The following is a 16927-nucleotide window of genomic DNA, read 5'->3' on the forward strand; positions in this document are numbered from 1 at the left end:
TAATTTATGACTCAATTAGAGCAATAGTTTTTTAATTAAAAATTTGTAACTATTGATTCTTTAACCCATAAAAACGTATCTTTTTCATCAATCTAGTCCGTCAAAATTAGACGATTAAGTTGAAAAAGCATTACTACAATTTTCTTGTATAAATTTATACTTCATAACGAAATTAACAAATTTGTTAACAGTCGTACAAAATTGATACAAAACAGGAAGTCCTCGTATAAAACTTTAAAAAAAAAAAAAGGATATATGAAGTTGAAATAGGAGGAAAAGTTGAGGGGTGATGTAATTTACTGGGCAAAAAGTGAGAGAGGGAGATCCAACTTCCAGTTTCCAAATTATTTCCAAATCTCCAAATCATTTCCAAAATTCCAAAGGAAGGGAAATGGAGAAGATGAACCAAGCGTTTGAGAAGGTGAAGATGCTGGTGGGTATGGAGGTGGACGAAGAAGACCAGGCTTCTGCTGCTCTACAGCAGGATTCCAACTTCATGGATGACTTCAATCGCAACTGCACATTGTCCACCAAACAGGTGATTAATGCTACTAACTAAACCCTAAATTTCCATCTCCGCCAAACAGCTAATTTCATATCTAATCTCTCCGATTCGATTCGATTTCATTCGATTTGGTTCAATTCTACAGAGGCTGTACGGTTTCTCCATATGCTTGGCTGCCGGAATCACTTGTACGCTCTTGGTAAGCTCTAATTATTCAAAGCATACTCTTTTTCCTTTTTCCCTGTTGTCCATCAACATTGAGCTCAATGTTTTACCAAATACGCCCGCTTAATGCGTCTTCGGTAATTACTTGCAAGGACTCACAAACCGGGCTTGCTATGTTTCAAGTTCACATGTCCGATCATAATTAAGTGTAGTTTATTGTTAGTTAATACCTGATCTGTACAAAAAGTATTCGTTTTTGTTGATTGGAACTATTAGTTTTTTCTACAATGATGCAACTTTGTGAAGTCAAATAACAATCTGCCTAAGCTAGTAATAGCTATTAGCCTCTTGTGCTCAATAATCTGGTGTCGGAATTGGTTGCAAGTCAAAATTTCGGCCATTCTACTCGTTATATTCTTCCCAAACTTTTTTATGCATTATGAACTCTAGAAGGCATCAGTATCATAATAATTCACCCATCACATTTCTTTATATATGTGTGTGTGTATACGTATATGTATATAGTGTCTACTATACACTTTTAGTGGGGAAGGGCATCAAAGCATCCCAGAACGGACTACTAACTGTTAGCCGATATATGATATTTTACTGTGTTCCAGGAAACCTGAACTTTCAATGTAAATAAGTTTTCAATGTTATAATTTCAATGTAAATAACTTTTCAATGTTATAATTCGTTTTTTATAGTTAAGGGAGGATTGAATATTTGACTTGCATGAATTAGATAGATGTCAGGGACCTACGATGGTACTGATATGCAGGGTTCTTTTCTTTTTCATGTGACAGTCGATGCTTGTTTTCTTCCACCCAATCAAGTTTGCAATCACATTCACACTTGGAAATCTGCTTTCACTTGGGAGGTTAGTGTTCGATTTGCTTCTCATGTGATCCATGAGGTGTTTAAAATGTAGTGCAAATTTTGTAAAGGTAGTAAATGAGTCAATGTGGAACACTTAGCGTGCTTAGCTAAATGACAGAGAAGGAAAACTTATTTATTTATTTTCCGGCTATGGAGAATAACAGTGTGCAACCTTGAAAAGTTGTCATAATCTGTGACATTAAAATTTTCAGAAAATTTCAGAACATCTAATCTCTTTTGGGCTTTAATTTTCTGGCCCAACATAGTTTCCACTTTTTCTGTTTTGCTAGGCAACCTAAGGGACACTATTTGTGCTCAAAACTTGTACAGGCCCTTGGAAGTAGGTGGATTTTACCACAAGACTGTTCAATTGAACCAGTATATTTGCTCCCTTCTTGTGCATTCAGATTATTGTATTAGCTCCCCAGGTTTTCCCTTTGGTTTTAAAAAACATTGAGTGCCTCGGATCCCAGAAAAACAATAAGAATACGACGAAACCATTGAGAGTTAAATCGAATAATTTAATGCGCCATAAGGGAGCAATTATACTCTTTCCTGTTTTTGGTTTTGGTTTTGGTTTTGGTTTTTTTTCAAATCAATACTTTTAAGTAACCCTTTTTATAAAAATAATATATACACACATACACACACACACACACACACACACACACATATATATATATATATATATGTTTTAGTCTCTAGTCTTTCTTTTTATACATTGTCTAGGGAAAAATTTTCACCTCTAGTTTTTACTCTTTTGTCTGGCAGCACAGCATTCCTCATCGGTCCTAAACGGCAAGTGTCAATGATGCTTGACCCTGTCCGAATTTATGCGACAGCGGTATACCTTGCAAGTATAGTAATTGCCTTGTTTTGTGCCCTTTATGTAAGTTGCAGTGGCCTTCCCCTTGTTGTTAATTTTTCCTTAAGTATGTTTGAAACAGTGTGAGTTTCCTTTCAATCAATTTAGCATCTGATGTTATCTAATTTTCTTTTGCATTGAGCAGGTTCATAACAAGTTATTGACACTTTTGGCAATACTTTTAGAGTTTGGTGCTTTGATCTGGTATGTGATAGTATTAGCATGCTTTTTGTGGCTAGTTTTTAATAATTTCATTCATAGGTTAATGAGGGGTTGAGATCCACATACTGTTAAAGGAAATTTTTACCTATACCCTTGAACTTTTGGCTCGTTTGGAATTTGTTTCCTGAAGAAAAAAATTTGGTTTCTGCTCCTCCCCAAATCAATTATGGGGTTGAACATGGATTTGATGAATTGATATTCTTTAACAAGTTAATCAATTATGGGCCACAACCATTGAGTGGTTATATAAGCTTGCAAAATTGACATGTGAATTTGATGTGGACCAGCAAAGTCTAGGTTAATGATAAGTGCACCATGAATGATGTGTTCTGCTTTCAATATTTTGATGTCTAAAACTACTTAGCCTATGGGTCCTTTTGATATCGTAAAAATAGCGGGTCAAGTATCACACTGTTATGCTAGCCCAGTATAAAGACTTGGGCATGTTCAAATTCTCTTGGTTTGAATAGCTTTGCAAGTAGATCATACATGACTTCAACAAAACATCATTAGAGAATAGAGAAGGCTGCGAACTCTAGATAGTCACAGATGCAAGTATTGTAAGTTCGTTTTTTAATTTGAACCCAAATGATCATAGAGAACACTGCCAAAATAATCATAGTTTAGGGGATATTGAAGTCATTCATTCAGAGGAGAAAATTGCCAAACAAGTCAAACTTCTGGGGAAGCCATGTCAGTATAAGCCAAGATAAGCCACTCAGTCTAATAACAACCAAGTAACTCCAACTAAGGAAACCCCAAAGCTGTATTACTATAGTGCACTGCAAAGTGCAAAGGTGGGAAGCAGATTCCAACTCCTCTTAACCCGTATCTAACCTGTTCACCCGAACTTTAAACTAATAATGAAATCATCAAAAGTCAATTTTACATGACAAATTTTGATTCATCCAAGCAACCTAGATTCCTTGATCAGAAGTTGACTACTTGTTGAATGCACCAAATTGAGTTTCGGAGCTGGTTGATTATGAAATTTGATCCCCTTATCGTCTTATGTTTTTGCAGTTTTTAAGTTTTAGGGTATTGAACCAAGAAAGGAAGATTCACAATATTCGAAGGCTGTAAAATTTAAATTTCTTTAAGGTTAACTAAAGCTTTAAAATGGCAAAGTTTGATACCTTATTGCTTATATTTACGTGATTTTGTATGGAATAAAATGGTGAGTTAGTAACTACTCTTCGTGATCTATTTTCTGTCCCTTTCTTTCTCTATTTGGTAGTGTTCATTTATCCGTTCCTTTTGTTCTTCTGAGGTAACAGGTACAGCTTGAGCTACATCCCTTTTGCAAGATCCATGGTGTCGAAGGTCATGGTAGCGTGTTTTGACACTGATTTTTAGGCTGATACTTGTCAAAAAGCGAAGGGTTTGGTACTCATCCGTCGGAGGAAATATGTCCTTGTATACGTTTGAGTTTTTTTGTAGCCTTGCACAAAGTGAAGCACTAAATCCGATCTAAGAGTACCCCATGAAATTGAGATGTACATTGTACGTGTAATTCCCGTTAATTACTTTTGTGATTGTTCTGTTTATTTTGTTGAACTTGGATGTTTTAGTTATGTTCAACTTAGGGTCTTAATTAAGTTTTAGTACAGTTTTGGATCACGTCAGGACATATTCGAGCTTGTGCCAGTCCGAGAATTTTCAGGACAGCGTAGGATATAGTTCGGTCCATGACAGTTCAGTTTGGGTTTAGGAAAATTAATGGAAATGGTTTAAAAACTTTGAGTTTTAATGATAAGGACAAAATAAAGGGTAAAGTGAATAGTAACATGATTGATTTTTTTGTATAAAAATGTGGTTTTTCGTTAAAGTAAACAGTATTGGGAGCTTTTCGTTAAAGTTTCCTAAAACTTAAGGCTTTTTAGCTAAAATGGTCATTGAGATTTGCATAACTCTTTGCTTTGCCCTGAGATTTGAAATCGATAGAATTAATTCCTGAGTTTGTTCACAATCAATCATGTTGGTCATTTCATGAAAAATCTCCCTAAAATAAGAATAAAATGATAAAAATACGCTCAATTTGTGTCAAATCATTTTGGCCTATTGTTTATTATATTGTGGGTAATTTTGTCATTTTGATCCTTATTTAACATAATTTTTCATCAAAGGACCAAAATAATTGATGGTGGACAATCTTAGGGATTACTATTGATTTCAAATCTCATGGATTAAAACTAGGATTGGCAAATCTCAGAGACCATTTTAGCTAAAAACCTTAACATATCTCATGTCCACTAAAATTTAACGAGAGAATAATATGGCAAAAGAGGTTTCTATTTTGTTATGGACTTAATTAAGGGAAGTATAGATGCATAAGGATTCCTATGGGCTTGTGAAAGGCGTTACACAGGGTTACGCCTTATTAGGAAGGGTTTACTTAAAAGGAAGGAGAGTTTCAAATCCCGAATATATTGGTTATGCACTATTGGTGTTGTATAAAGATATTCAAGAAGATCTCTATAAATTTAAGAAGAAAAAAAAATATCGAAATTGTGGTAGGGTTTCAATCGGTCTTTTGGAAGTTTACAATTTTTGCAAATCTAGTTAAAATGTAGAAAAACAATTAAGTGTATGTTGTTATTGCGGTTTCAACAAGCATATGTTACATGTAACAAGTCATTCCTCCTTACATGACGATATAACAGTATTTCACTCAACAAACTCATCCTTCAAATCATTTTTTATTTTATTTATCATTATGGAGAAGTGATGGCATTGCCATCTCCTGACCCGATTATATACGTCCATTAAACTGTTAATACAATTTTTATAAATTAGGTTTGTGAGTCCTCTTTGTTGCTCTTGCAGTGTCTCATATTTCCTTGCTATTACAATTATGTAATATTTTTTTTATCAAAAAAATTATTTTCTTCGTTATTAGCTTCATTCGATTACATACTTACCCTAGTTGATTATTGATTGATTTGTGTTGCATAATCAAATTTAAGAGAGAATTTTCATGATAAGCGGGTTGGCGGGTGCAGGTTTAGAAGTACCATTCTCCGCGGAGGAGGGGATGAAAATCCACGTTTATCTCCACGGCGATGGGAGTTAAAAAGAAAGGTTATGGATGTGGTTATGGGGAAAAAAATCCCACACGGATGTAGGGATAGAGGTAGCAACACCCCCAACTACCACCCGAGAACATCGTCCGTGTAACAAAATTCGTTTTGTACATAAAACTTAGAACATGTGTAAAACAAATAGTATATGGTTTATTATTGTATAATTGTAAACCCCTTCAAGATTTAAGTAAAACATACATTACCGAACCCCACACACATAAAATTCAGGAATAAAATCAGAACAGCAATAAAAAACATGTCCAGAAACACCCTTCCTTGTACAAACAAATTCAGAAAACGAGACGCATTACATTTGGTTAATTTGTCGACAGAAAATGCACCCGAGCAAGTGTGTACTCTTTCCCAGCAATCCAAACACCCGTCTGCGACCACTGCACATCCTCCCAGTCAAGATTCTCCTCCAACACCTAACCACCATGAAAACAACATTTTTAATCTACACCCACAAAGAAAAGACATACAAACGCGAATAACTTCACGTAGAAACATTATCCGAATTCACAATTAACCCAGCAACCTCTATCAAATCTCATAATGTTAACGAACTAAAAATGAAGGATAACAACATGTAGTACCTCCACATAGTCAAGGGGAAGTGGGATCCCAACTGACCGCAGGACCTTCTGGGGAAGAGGCGTTTTACATAGAGACCAACGGAAGACATCAACCATGATGTTATCAGAATCATTTCTTTCACCATTGGTGGAATGTGAGACATGCTTTTGACTCTTCTCTGTCTCGCCTTCATGCATCTGAGACAGCTGCGCAGCTTTGATCATTTTCTCTCCGGTAAAACAGAGCTCATACCTTCAGATAATAGATCAAAAGGTAAGAAAACACAACGCATTTAGAAAAAAAATCTAGTGCAGCATGACTACATCACCCACCTTAAAAAAAAAAAAAAAAAAAAAAAATTAATCTTAACAAAAAGAAAACTCCGAAACACACAGATAGATGATCCAAAGAACATATCATTTAACCAAACAGGGTCAATGCAAATAAGAAATGGAAAAGAAAAAAAGGGGAAAAGGTCCCTACTTTTTAAGTAAATGTCGTTCAATAGCTAAACAAGCATGAAATAGAGAGAAAAAGCCAAAGTTCCCTATCCAAAAAGTAATTCATCTCCTATGTCATGTAAACTTCATTATCCAATACAAACAAAGGAAAAAAAAAAAGAGATAATCAAATATCGAATATTAGTTCTTAAAAGAGCTCATGATCGCATCCCGAATACAGAGTAAAATAAATAATTAGCGTTTGTACCTGCATGAATGTGTTTCTAAGTACAGAACTTCTCCCTTCTTCAGACGCGCAGAAGTATACAGGGTTTTCTTCAAACCCTTGTCAGCAACAATGCTTATACTATACTTAATCCTGAAAGTTACGAAAGAAGAAGAAGATCATTAGGTTTACCAATTTTATTAGGAACAAGGTTAATGAAAAAGAAAATTATAATAACAAGTTCCATGAGCTGTCCTATTAGTCTCTTCTCAAAAGAAAATAAAATGAAACAAAAGAAGCCGCCTCCTATTGGATTAGAGTATTTGATGCTGCTTTCCTTTCGTAATTTGAAATTTTGAATGTGGATTTCACATCTATGAATTTTAAATAGCTTTTGAGTTAACAATGGTACCGTTTCTTTTCCCAAAAATGAAGAAAGCTGCTATGCTAGAAATCATAATTTTGAGTGTAGCAATTAAGATGTCTTCAAGTATCACAAGAAAAATTAAACTAAGATCTGTTCCTAGGTTGAGTTGTTACAGACACAAGTTTTCAAAAAAATGTTTGCAGCCTTGAACTAAAAATTACTTTTTATTTTATATAAAAGAAACAGAGGTTAATATTTAGTGGATGAGGGTGCTAGTGAAAGCTCGTTTCCAACCTATATAGGGGGTAGAGATCAGGAAAAACCTAAAGAATGTTTCCAGAAATAACATGAGCATCAACTTAGTGTAATAAATTACACCCCCCCCCCCCCCCCCCCCAAAAAAATAAAAAAATAAAAAAGGAAGACAAAAAGGATTATACATAAAATAGGTATCTCTATTCTGAATGGACATAAAACAAAGAATTATTTTGGTCAAAAAGGAAGACTTGAAATGTACCAAGGCTCATTGCAGAGGTTGTACTGTATTGTAACTTCTCGTACAAATCTCTGTTGTCGCAATGCATTCTGAAGAATTAAAACCATCATGTAAGCTGAGAATTAATGATAATTGCTGAAGGGCTTCTATATATGTTGTGTGCTTTATGAAAATAAAAGCATATGATAATCCATATATAAAGACTACCCAAGTCTGAATCTTATGCTGCTGCAGTAATTTCTAGAAGCTCAAACATAAGAAAACTCATATGAAGGCGATTCTTTAAAATGAAAACACATATGCATATAAAATTCAATTTATCGTGACACTGCTTAACCATGGTATATGCATATAAAATTCAATTTGTTGTGACACTGCTTAACCATGGTAATACTGTTACAACAACCTTAAGAGAGCATCTCCAGAATTAACTTAAAATTGTTCAAAGAAGTCAATATATTAACTTGCACTTTTTTTTATATATCATGCATTGATCAAAATGGAACTTAGAATTGCATGAGTTTTTTCTAAGATCATAGCTAAGATCTTATCAAGGATATACAAGCAAATATATGGATTCAACCCAAATAAAGCTTTAGGTTATTTGCCGTCACCACCCAGCCTCACAGGGGTCATTTGTACCTCCATTGCCTTTGAACGTATTTCTAGTGTGCCCCGACAATGTAAACGCCATACTTTCCTTGCAGACTTGCAGTTTTACTAACTGTTAGTTCTTGTGCACACTTTTTTTCTTTTTGTTTCCCCTTTTTTTCCCTATAAGTTATAACCAAAAATGTGCATCCCTAGTATAGATATACTATAGAAACATAGGCCAAGCAAAGAAGTGCCTCAAACCTTCAAAGCAGAATGTTCTAACACCTCATAAGATTAAAAATCACGTTTATATTACATGAACCATAAAGACCAAAAATGAATATTCTCCAAAAGTCCTATTTGTACTTTGACAAACTGACCATGCCAACTCACAAACAAATCAGACAAGTATGGAGAACACAAACACCGCAGCTTCACAAAACATGCAAAAGCAAACGACAATTTACAGAGTTGAAATCCACCATAGGCAAAGCAAGAGGGCACCAAATTCTCTCCCAAGGAAAAGATGTATTGGATCTCAGCAGACCGCCATGACACAATTCAAACTCACTCTTCAAGAAAAACTCCATCTAACCACAGATCTCTAACACCTCATACTCTAGTTATATAAAGAATTTTTTGAAATTAAAACAAAACCCATTCCTAAATCATTAACGGTTTTCGAAAAGGTTGGATTCCAATGCACACTACCCTCCAAATAATCAGTCTTGGGTATTCTTGCCTGCTACCAATTCAAAAGAAAACAAGAAAAGGATGCTTATCAAGATTACCAGCTGCTAGCACAGCAGGTGTGGGGTCTTATCACAAAAGGCCTTGTTTTATTAGTAGTGGAACCGTTCACTTTCATATTTATTGTATTACATTTTCTCAAGTTCCTGATGTAGGATTTACATCTTTAAACTCGTCCCCTTCCGTGGACCACCTCATAGTGGGCACACATGCAATCAATTTCAACAACCCCAAACCACTTATATGTTTTAAAGATGAATAGTTTTAAGCTGTGGCAGGTAATGGCTAATGAAATAGAGATATAATCCAACAGCAGAAGTTTTGTTCAACCAAAATTATAACTGAAAAACTTGAGCAAACAGAGGAGGTTTGTATGTTTGATGACTAAAACTTATATGTGACATTGTGACTGCACTAATGGAAAATGGACTAGGGGATACATTCCAAAAGGAAGAAAAACTTCAACTAAAATACAAATAAAATCAATTGCTGAGCAGAGTAGAAAATACCGAAGCTGCAGCCCTTGTAGTCATTGAGCGCTCCACAATCACTGGAGCAAGGGTAGGCTCCACCGTAGAAGTATGTGTAAGACAAGCTTCCAGATCAATGGTTCCACCCGCTTTCTGCAAACCAAACAATTCGGAAGAAGCATCAGGCACTACAAGCCCAGCAGTATCATTAAAAACACTTTCCAGTTCATATTTAACAATATTAAGTCCAGGTCCAAATATATGTACTTAGTATCTGCAATAAAATTTGGGCATCCTCAAAAGGGTATAACACATACACATTCGCGCACACACACTTAAAAGAAGAAATAAATTAACTTTTAAGTTTTATCACCTTGACGATGCAACAGCGCTCAACACGGAAACTACAACCAATTGCAGCTCCCCACGCACGCGATCGAACATTGTTTCTCAGTGAGGAAATGTAACCTAAACAATACGTTACAAAACAGAATTAGACAAAGCATTATTTTATCCTACTGTGGAGTGCTAATAAAATTTCATCTAATGAAATAAAATTACAGTTTTGTCTTATAGACTTTCATTTATTACATAAAATTTCATCTTAAATGTATCAGACAGTTTCTTGTATGAAATATAACTTCATAGTTATTTACCAAACCGGGAGGAGTAAAAAATTGAAGGAACCATCTTTGGTTTGTCTTTTAAACAATGTTGATGTACTCAAATCAAGGCACTGCATTAAATTAGAACTGAGAGATTGAGCTTTTTATAATTGTGTAATACAGGGAGTGCCCTCCTCTCTTCCTTCAGTCATCCAACTTAAACTAGGCAAGCACAATCACTTTAGATACGCAATAGAGCTAGCAACCAAAGACTTCGAACCTCAGCAATTGTTGTCCTTAATTGAAGGTGGAAAACTTCGAAGATTATCACTTAGTTGCCCTCAATTAAACCCACAACCCATTTTAATACCCACAATCACCATACACATTTAACCCTTTAGTTTTTGGCTCCCATAAACATGACCCACTTTGAGATTGTGCCACAAACTCTTGCATTTAAATCCACCACATGAAGAGAGGTCCAGCTCTCACCTAGAGAGAGGTCAATCTTTACTCAATTCATCTTTCTATTTCTCATTACGACCGTTGATCAATTTTTGGCTTCAACAAACCTCAATGGGAAATCTCTATAAACATTTAGGAACCGAGGATGGGACACCACACACCAACTCATGTGATCTTTCAATTAATTCTGTTATTTTTCATTAAATTAATAACTCATATTTTAGCTTGTAAATAAGCAACTTGCAAGACAAAAAATTGTAATTAAGTGCTTATATAATTTTATTGTCAACAATTGATTATATGATTAAAATTGAGATGCAGATTGTATTAATTATTTTATAAGCTAATAAATAAATGATTGATGATATGGCATTAGAAAATCTATGTAGTTCATCTAATTCAACGTGCATAATATAAAGCATAAAGAGTAGTCACTTACAGTCTTGTGGAGGTAGTACTCGAACTGTAGCACGCAACTCCTGGATAGCAGGAGGCGGAGGAGATGCTGTGGGCCGGCAATATCCTGTGTGCATGAGAACTGGAAAGCAAGATTGAACCATTAATACTGGTTTTCATATGTAATCTAATCTAAGTTATTCTAAAAAAAACCAATGACAAAACCACACACCAGCAACGAGATCAGAATCATCTGTGTATATATCTGTCCCCCATAGCTGGCCACCTCTAACCTGCATACAATGGAATTAAAAGAACACAATCAAATCTAAAGAAAATTACAAAACAAAAACAAGAAGCAATCATTAACCTTGCATGCAATGCCCTGACTCAGACCCTGACAAGAATGAGGATAAAACAAAACACTTTTCTAACACATTGATTCATGAGGGCAAACAGATGAGAAACATAATAAACAAAAAGTGAACTACAGAGGCAGCTTATTAACCGGAGAAAGGAAAAAGAGGTGTGACACTTAAAAGCTCCTAGTAAGGGGAGATTAGCTGCTATTATCAAATATCAACATAATTGTGTTTACACGTCATCAGGTACGGGCAATGTAACAATAATGAACACTCTATAGAAATCAAGAACAGAAATTATGAATATTTAGAGCAGGAGTTCTAGAATTGAAAATAAGTAGTATAACCAAAATGGGCAAAAACAAGTACTTTGTAGGTCAATTTTGTATGAACCTAATGTATCAATATTTGGCATGAACCTAATTCAGATCTTACTTGGCGATTTGTTGCGGTAACATGTTCAGCTGGAATCCGAATCTCAAGGGTTGGACCAGTAAGAGAACTTTCACCATTTTTTTCACCTGGAGATGCTTCATATTCCTTCCAAACTTTTATCAGTTCTTGCATGCATTCGCCAACTTTATAAACAACAGGTGATACTTCACTTTTACCTGAAACAATAGCAGCATTAAAATATAACCTATGTGTAGAGATTAGCATCTAATATCTGAAATGTTAAATATGAAAAAAAATGTTTACTACACACTACACAACTCTCTGACTCTCTCCCCTATTTCGATTGTGTCTTGGCATGCTTGCATCAGTTAGAAAATTAACAAGAATGGGACCTATTAGCAAACAACTTCTAAGAAGCTGAGAACGTGTTTATCACGCTCAGCCTTCTTTGAAATTCCAAATTACATTCACCCAAGAAAAATGATCTCCCCTTGTGTCTGCCTGTGCAAAAGAAAGCTGTAAAAACTATTGAGAAGTTTTTCCTCCTAGGAAACTGTTTGTTTATGTATATTCCTCTCTTTAGTTTGAATGATCCATGTGACCTTCTACAAGCAACTGTTCTTATTGCTTCTTACTTTCCACCAGGGAAGATGCTTAAGAACTCCTTTTTTCCCCTGACCATACTAATTCGCCACTGGGACGGGGTGAAGGCTTTCTACATTATGAACAAAAGCTAATTTTTGGACCTCAAACAATCATTAACCATCCTTTCGACTTTCTTCACAACGTGAAAGCTTATTTGCATGTATGTATTTTTTGGAGGGTAAAGTCAAGAGGTTTCTATTGCAATCTACAGAACTTCACCAAGAAAAATTTCTTGTTGCCAGAAATTGGAATACAAGAGCACACCTTGGGATCTGCAAAACACAAGAGCACAGAAGAAAATTAATGGGTATATAAAACCAAAGAGGTATGTCCATCACAGATAAATGAATATCATAAAGTTGAGCACAAAACCAAAAGATACTGAAAAATGACATTGTATGGAAAAAAACCACTCTGATATGTCAATAAATAATAAGCACACTGTTAAGGAAATAATTCGTTCAAAAAACTTGACGGTTGAATTTATACTGGTATTATAAGATTAATGCTTTACTAAGCAGTTACCTTAGGCTACCATTACATTTATCCAGTGACTTGGGGTAAAAAACAAAAAAAAAAGTGCTTGGAGTAACAAATAATGTTTATTATTTATTGCAAATTGAATCAGTATTAACTAAATTACAAGATCAATGTTATCATTCAGCAAATTACTTGTGATAAGAAAAAAAAAATTAGTGTCACCAAATATTTATCCTATTATGATGTAACGAGATGACTGCCACTTATTTATGTGTAAACTGTATAATAGTGTATGCACTGCAAAAAGTTCAATCATCCACTTCAAAACAATTTAAGGGTTTTTATCACAAATGTTCCCTTATCTTTTGTCAACTCATCAGTTTGATCCTTTATATTCCCAACTCATCAATATTGTCCCTTATCTATTGCTTTACTCATCAATGTTGTCTTATACAGTTGTCCGTTGGAAAATCCGTTAGTTTGCTGATGTGGCATCTTGTGGGGGCCTCAAAGCTAATTATATGATGACATTTGGATTAATAAAAAGCCAATCATTTAAAATTAGTAAGAAAATATTTAATTATTTTAAAATTTAAGAATCCATTTTAAGAGTAAAGAAAACTACAGGAAAAAAAAAGTGAGAAACTGAAAGGTGGAACGAAGGTAGGTTTGGGGGAGGGAAGCAGGGCAGTGGTGTGTTGTGGATGCGGTAGCAGGAAGGGTGCCGATTAGGGTTGGGTATGGGATGGCTGGGTGCAACGCGGGGGTGGGAGTGTGAGTGACTAGGTTGATCTAGTGGGGATGCGAAGGTGGAGTGAAGGGAACGGCTGGGGTATGGGCTGTAGAAGTTGAATTTGGGATTAAAAGTTGCATGTTGAGAGTGGAGTGGGCAGTGTTGGTTAGGCAAAGAACCAACCAAATTCAAATTACCAAATCCAATTCTTCAATAGGGTGGGTGTCGACGAGGGGGTGATGGTAGGGAAGGGTGTGCGGTGGGAGGTGATGTTGTCCAGTGGTTTTCCCTTTTCTTTTCAATTTTTTTCTTGTTTTCCTACATGGGCTTAAGCTTTTCCTTGTAGATTTAATTGTTTTAATATATGTGTCATAATATGATTGGTAACATGGGCTCCACACGGATCCCATGTTGACAAAGTAACGGATTTTCTAATGGAGTTAGGTACCAGCGACAACATTGATGAGTTGAGGAATAGATAAGGGAAAACACTGATGAGTTTGGAACATAAAGAACCAAACTGATGAGTTGAGATAAGATCAAAGGACCATTTGTGATAAAATCCACAATTTCAAATATACCTACAAAATATATTACTTATGTACATTGCACAAATAACTACATAATGGTAACTCTTTCTAATTCAATAAGATAGGCAAAACATGCTAATAAAGAAAAAAATACGAAGTCACTAATTTAGTTTCGAAGTTAGTAGTTATGCATGCAAAATGATTACGAAAATAAACAAATAAAGCAAATTTTCACATGTACGTTTAATAATGGGAAATTGGTAAGCCATCATGCTTGCAATAAAGTCAGAAACAGAAAAGGAAAATATTAAAACCCACCCTTCATTGTCTTGAATGCGAGACCTAAAACGCAGATCATGGTTTGCCACCAGAGGGCTACCCCTTGACCGTTGCATCCTTTTACGCTGAACTCCATGATTATAGACTTCCCTTTCTCTGTCTGTGGCCCCTTCACCATCTGCACATCCTTCATCTGATTCTTTGTCATATCCCCTACGGTGCTTTTCAGCTCTATCTCCTTCAACATCAACATCTCTTTCTTTCCTCCTGTCTCTAGATTCCCTATCGACAGTTCTCCAACTGTCAAAATCTTTCTGTTTCTTTTGCTCTGGCGGAAGATTATCCTGCTCTGACATTCGAATAGATCCATCACCAACCTCCTTCTCATTATTCGAACCATCTTTGTCTACTCCATTCCATGGGTCTCTCTTGGTATGATCCCTTTCCCGCTCTCTTACTCTTTCTTTGTCTTTTCCAGTGTCCCTCCTTTCCCTCTCCGACCTCTCTGCATCTCTTTCTTCCTTTGCTGGTTCTTTGCCCTCACTGCTGATAGCTACTTGAATACTAGTCCTACGATCACTTCTTTCCTTATCCTTTTCGCCCCAATCCCGGTGCTTTGCATCTTTCCTTTTTCTATCCTTTTCTTTGAATTTATCATCACCTTTAGAATCAAACTTGTTCTCCCCAACAGCCTCATGTGCCTCAACATGATCCCGCTCCTCCGTAGTGGGAAGTTCCTTTCCAACTTCAACGTGGCCTTGAGAACTGCCGCGATGCCAGGTGTCTGTAGTTGCGGGTGGGGCATCGGAATGTCGTTTTCCTCTATGGTAATCTTTTGATTCTTTCCAGTTCAAGTGACTAGTGGCCAGTGCATAACCTTCCATTTTGGGGTCAGCCTTAAGATCGTTAAAATTCTGCCTTTCATATTTGACCTCCTTGTTGTCATCTCCTCTGCTGTCATACCTTACCTCTTTTTCACCCTTAGAACTCTGAGCATCCCTTCTTGTGTCGTTGTACAACTCTCTTGCCTCTGTCTTTGTGTCTCGGTTCTCAAAGCGAACATCTCTAGTGTCCCTGGACTCCAATCTATTGTCGGGAGCTGAAGGATGATCTATGTGCATATCACTAGAATTCGAGGGCATTCGATAGATTGAGTGGAGGGGAGATCGCCTATCAGGGTCGCGAGAATCGGTGCGGGGAATCTTGGGCAAGCGAGCATCGGGACCAATGTCATAGGGAGGATGGTATTCATTGGAAACAGAGGATGAGAGCTTGGGGTATGGTCCGGAATCATCATGTGGTTGTGGGTGCGGGTGAGGATGCGGGTATTTGGAAGAGGAGGAATGACCACTCTCTTCGTGAGGTCGTTTAGGCGGACCACTCATGGTCAACAGTTCCTTGCTTATGACTGGAACTGGAAGAATTGATGACTGCAACCAAACAAACAAACAATCAGAAAACCCTAAATACAAAAGAAACCACAACTTTGGCTCGTAAGTAAGACAACCACAAGAGAAATCCAATTCCTTTGAAAAGGATAACAAAACAAAACCCCAAATTATTTTAGGGTCAGAAATATAATACAGATAAACTGAGTTTACAAAATTGAGAAATGATACCCTAATGGCAGAAAAACCCTAGATAAACAAGCACGCCCACAATGTGATTCAGAAGAAGAAGAAAACCCTAATAAAAATAAATAAATAAAAAGATAAACAAATATGAATGATTGAGTAGGTTGCATGTTTACCTTGTTTTCTTCTCCTCGAATCAAATTCAATCCTCTGTGTGTCTGCGGCTCCAAGGTAGCTGCTTTTGCTTGTTGCTTTTGGAGTTATGGAGGTGTTAATACGGGCGGAATCGATGGGACAATGCGTACGGATGAGGAGGAGCAGACTAGTTAGTGGCGATGACAAGAGACAGAAACCAACCGGAAGGAAGGAATCCCGCTAATTGCCAATTTCCTATGGTTCAATTGACGGCGGTGATCTATTCTTTTTATGAGCGTTTCTCTCCATGCGGCATCAATTTCAGTTTGGGCTGGCCCAGCCCATGAAAGGTTACTGGACTAGAGGCCCTGTGGTTTTATTTTTGCTGCAGCCCAACTCGACTCGAAACCCATGAGTTTTGGCCCAGCCCATGAACGTACATACCAAATTTGTACACGTTGTTGAATCAGCCATGAAGGGTCTGCGGAGGATTCTATTTGTAATTTACTTAGTATTTCAAAAGAATGTATATATAAATAGCTTATTGATAAATTATTTATATTTATTTATAGTTGTATAACTTGAGCAAAGACTAGTGATAAGATGTTAAGTTCGGCTGAGATGATATTACTCATCCTTAAGCTAAGCTCAAGCTTGAAATAATATGTTCAAGCTTGACTCGAATAATT

At 36.2% G+C, this 16927-nt stretch overlaps 2 protein-coding genes across 2 annotated transcripts; one reads left to right on the top strand and one right to left on the bottom strand.

Annotated features, from left to right (window-relative positions):
* Nucleotides 1–253: 253 nt before the first annotated feature.
* LOC137707613 (Got1/Sft2-like vescicle transport protein family) lies at nucleotides 254–4183 on the top strand. Its single transcript, XM_068446524.2, has 6 exons — nucleotides 254–538; nucleotides 651–704; nucleotides 1477–1550; nucleotides 2321–2438; nucleotides 2560–2618; nucleotides 3914–4183. The coding sequence occupies exons 1-6, from the start codon at nucleotides 392–394 to the stop codon at nucleotides 3990–3992; spliced, it is 531 nt and encodes a 176-aa protein (XP_068302625.2). The 5' UTR covers nucleotides 254–391; the 3' UTR covers nucleotides 3993–4183.
* Nucleotides 4184–5849: 1666 nt separating this feature from the next.
* LOC137736545 (zinc finger CCCH domain protein) lies at nucleotides 5850–16515 on the bottom strand. Its single transcript, XM_068475799.2, has 12 exons — nucleotides 16280–16515; nucleotides 14569–15959; nucleotides 12727–12779; nucleotides 11902–12077; nucleotides 11337–11397; nucleotides 11148–11246; nucleotides 10012–10106; nucleotides 9678–9791; nucleotides 7846–7913; nucleotides 7004–7114; nucleotides 6316–6547; nucleotides 5850–6147 (listed from the first exon to the last, which is right to left on the bottom strand). The coding sequence occupies exons 2-12, from the start codon at nucleotides 15912–15914 to the stop codon at nucleotides 6037–6039; spliced, it is 2466 nt and encodes an 821-aa protein (XP_068331900.2). The 5' UTR covers nucleotides 15915–15959; nucleotides 16280–16515; the 3' UTR covers nucleotides 5850–6036.
* Between the last annotated feature and the right edge of the window lie 412 nt (nucleotides 16516–16927).

This window comes from Pyrus communis, chromosome 15 (assembly GCF_041283825.1).
Source record: "Pyrus communis isolate YQ-2024b chromosome 15, ASM4128382v1, whole genome shotgun sequence".
Taxonomy (NCBI): domain Eukaryota; kingdom Viridiplantae; phylum Streptophyta; class Magnoliopsida; order Rosales; family Rosaceae; genus Pyrus; species Pyrus communis.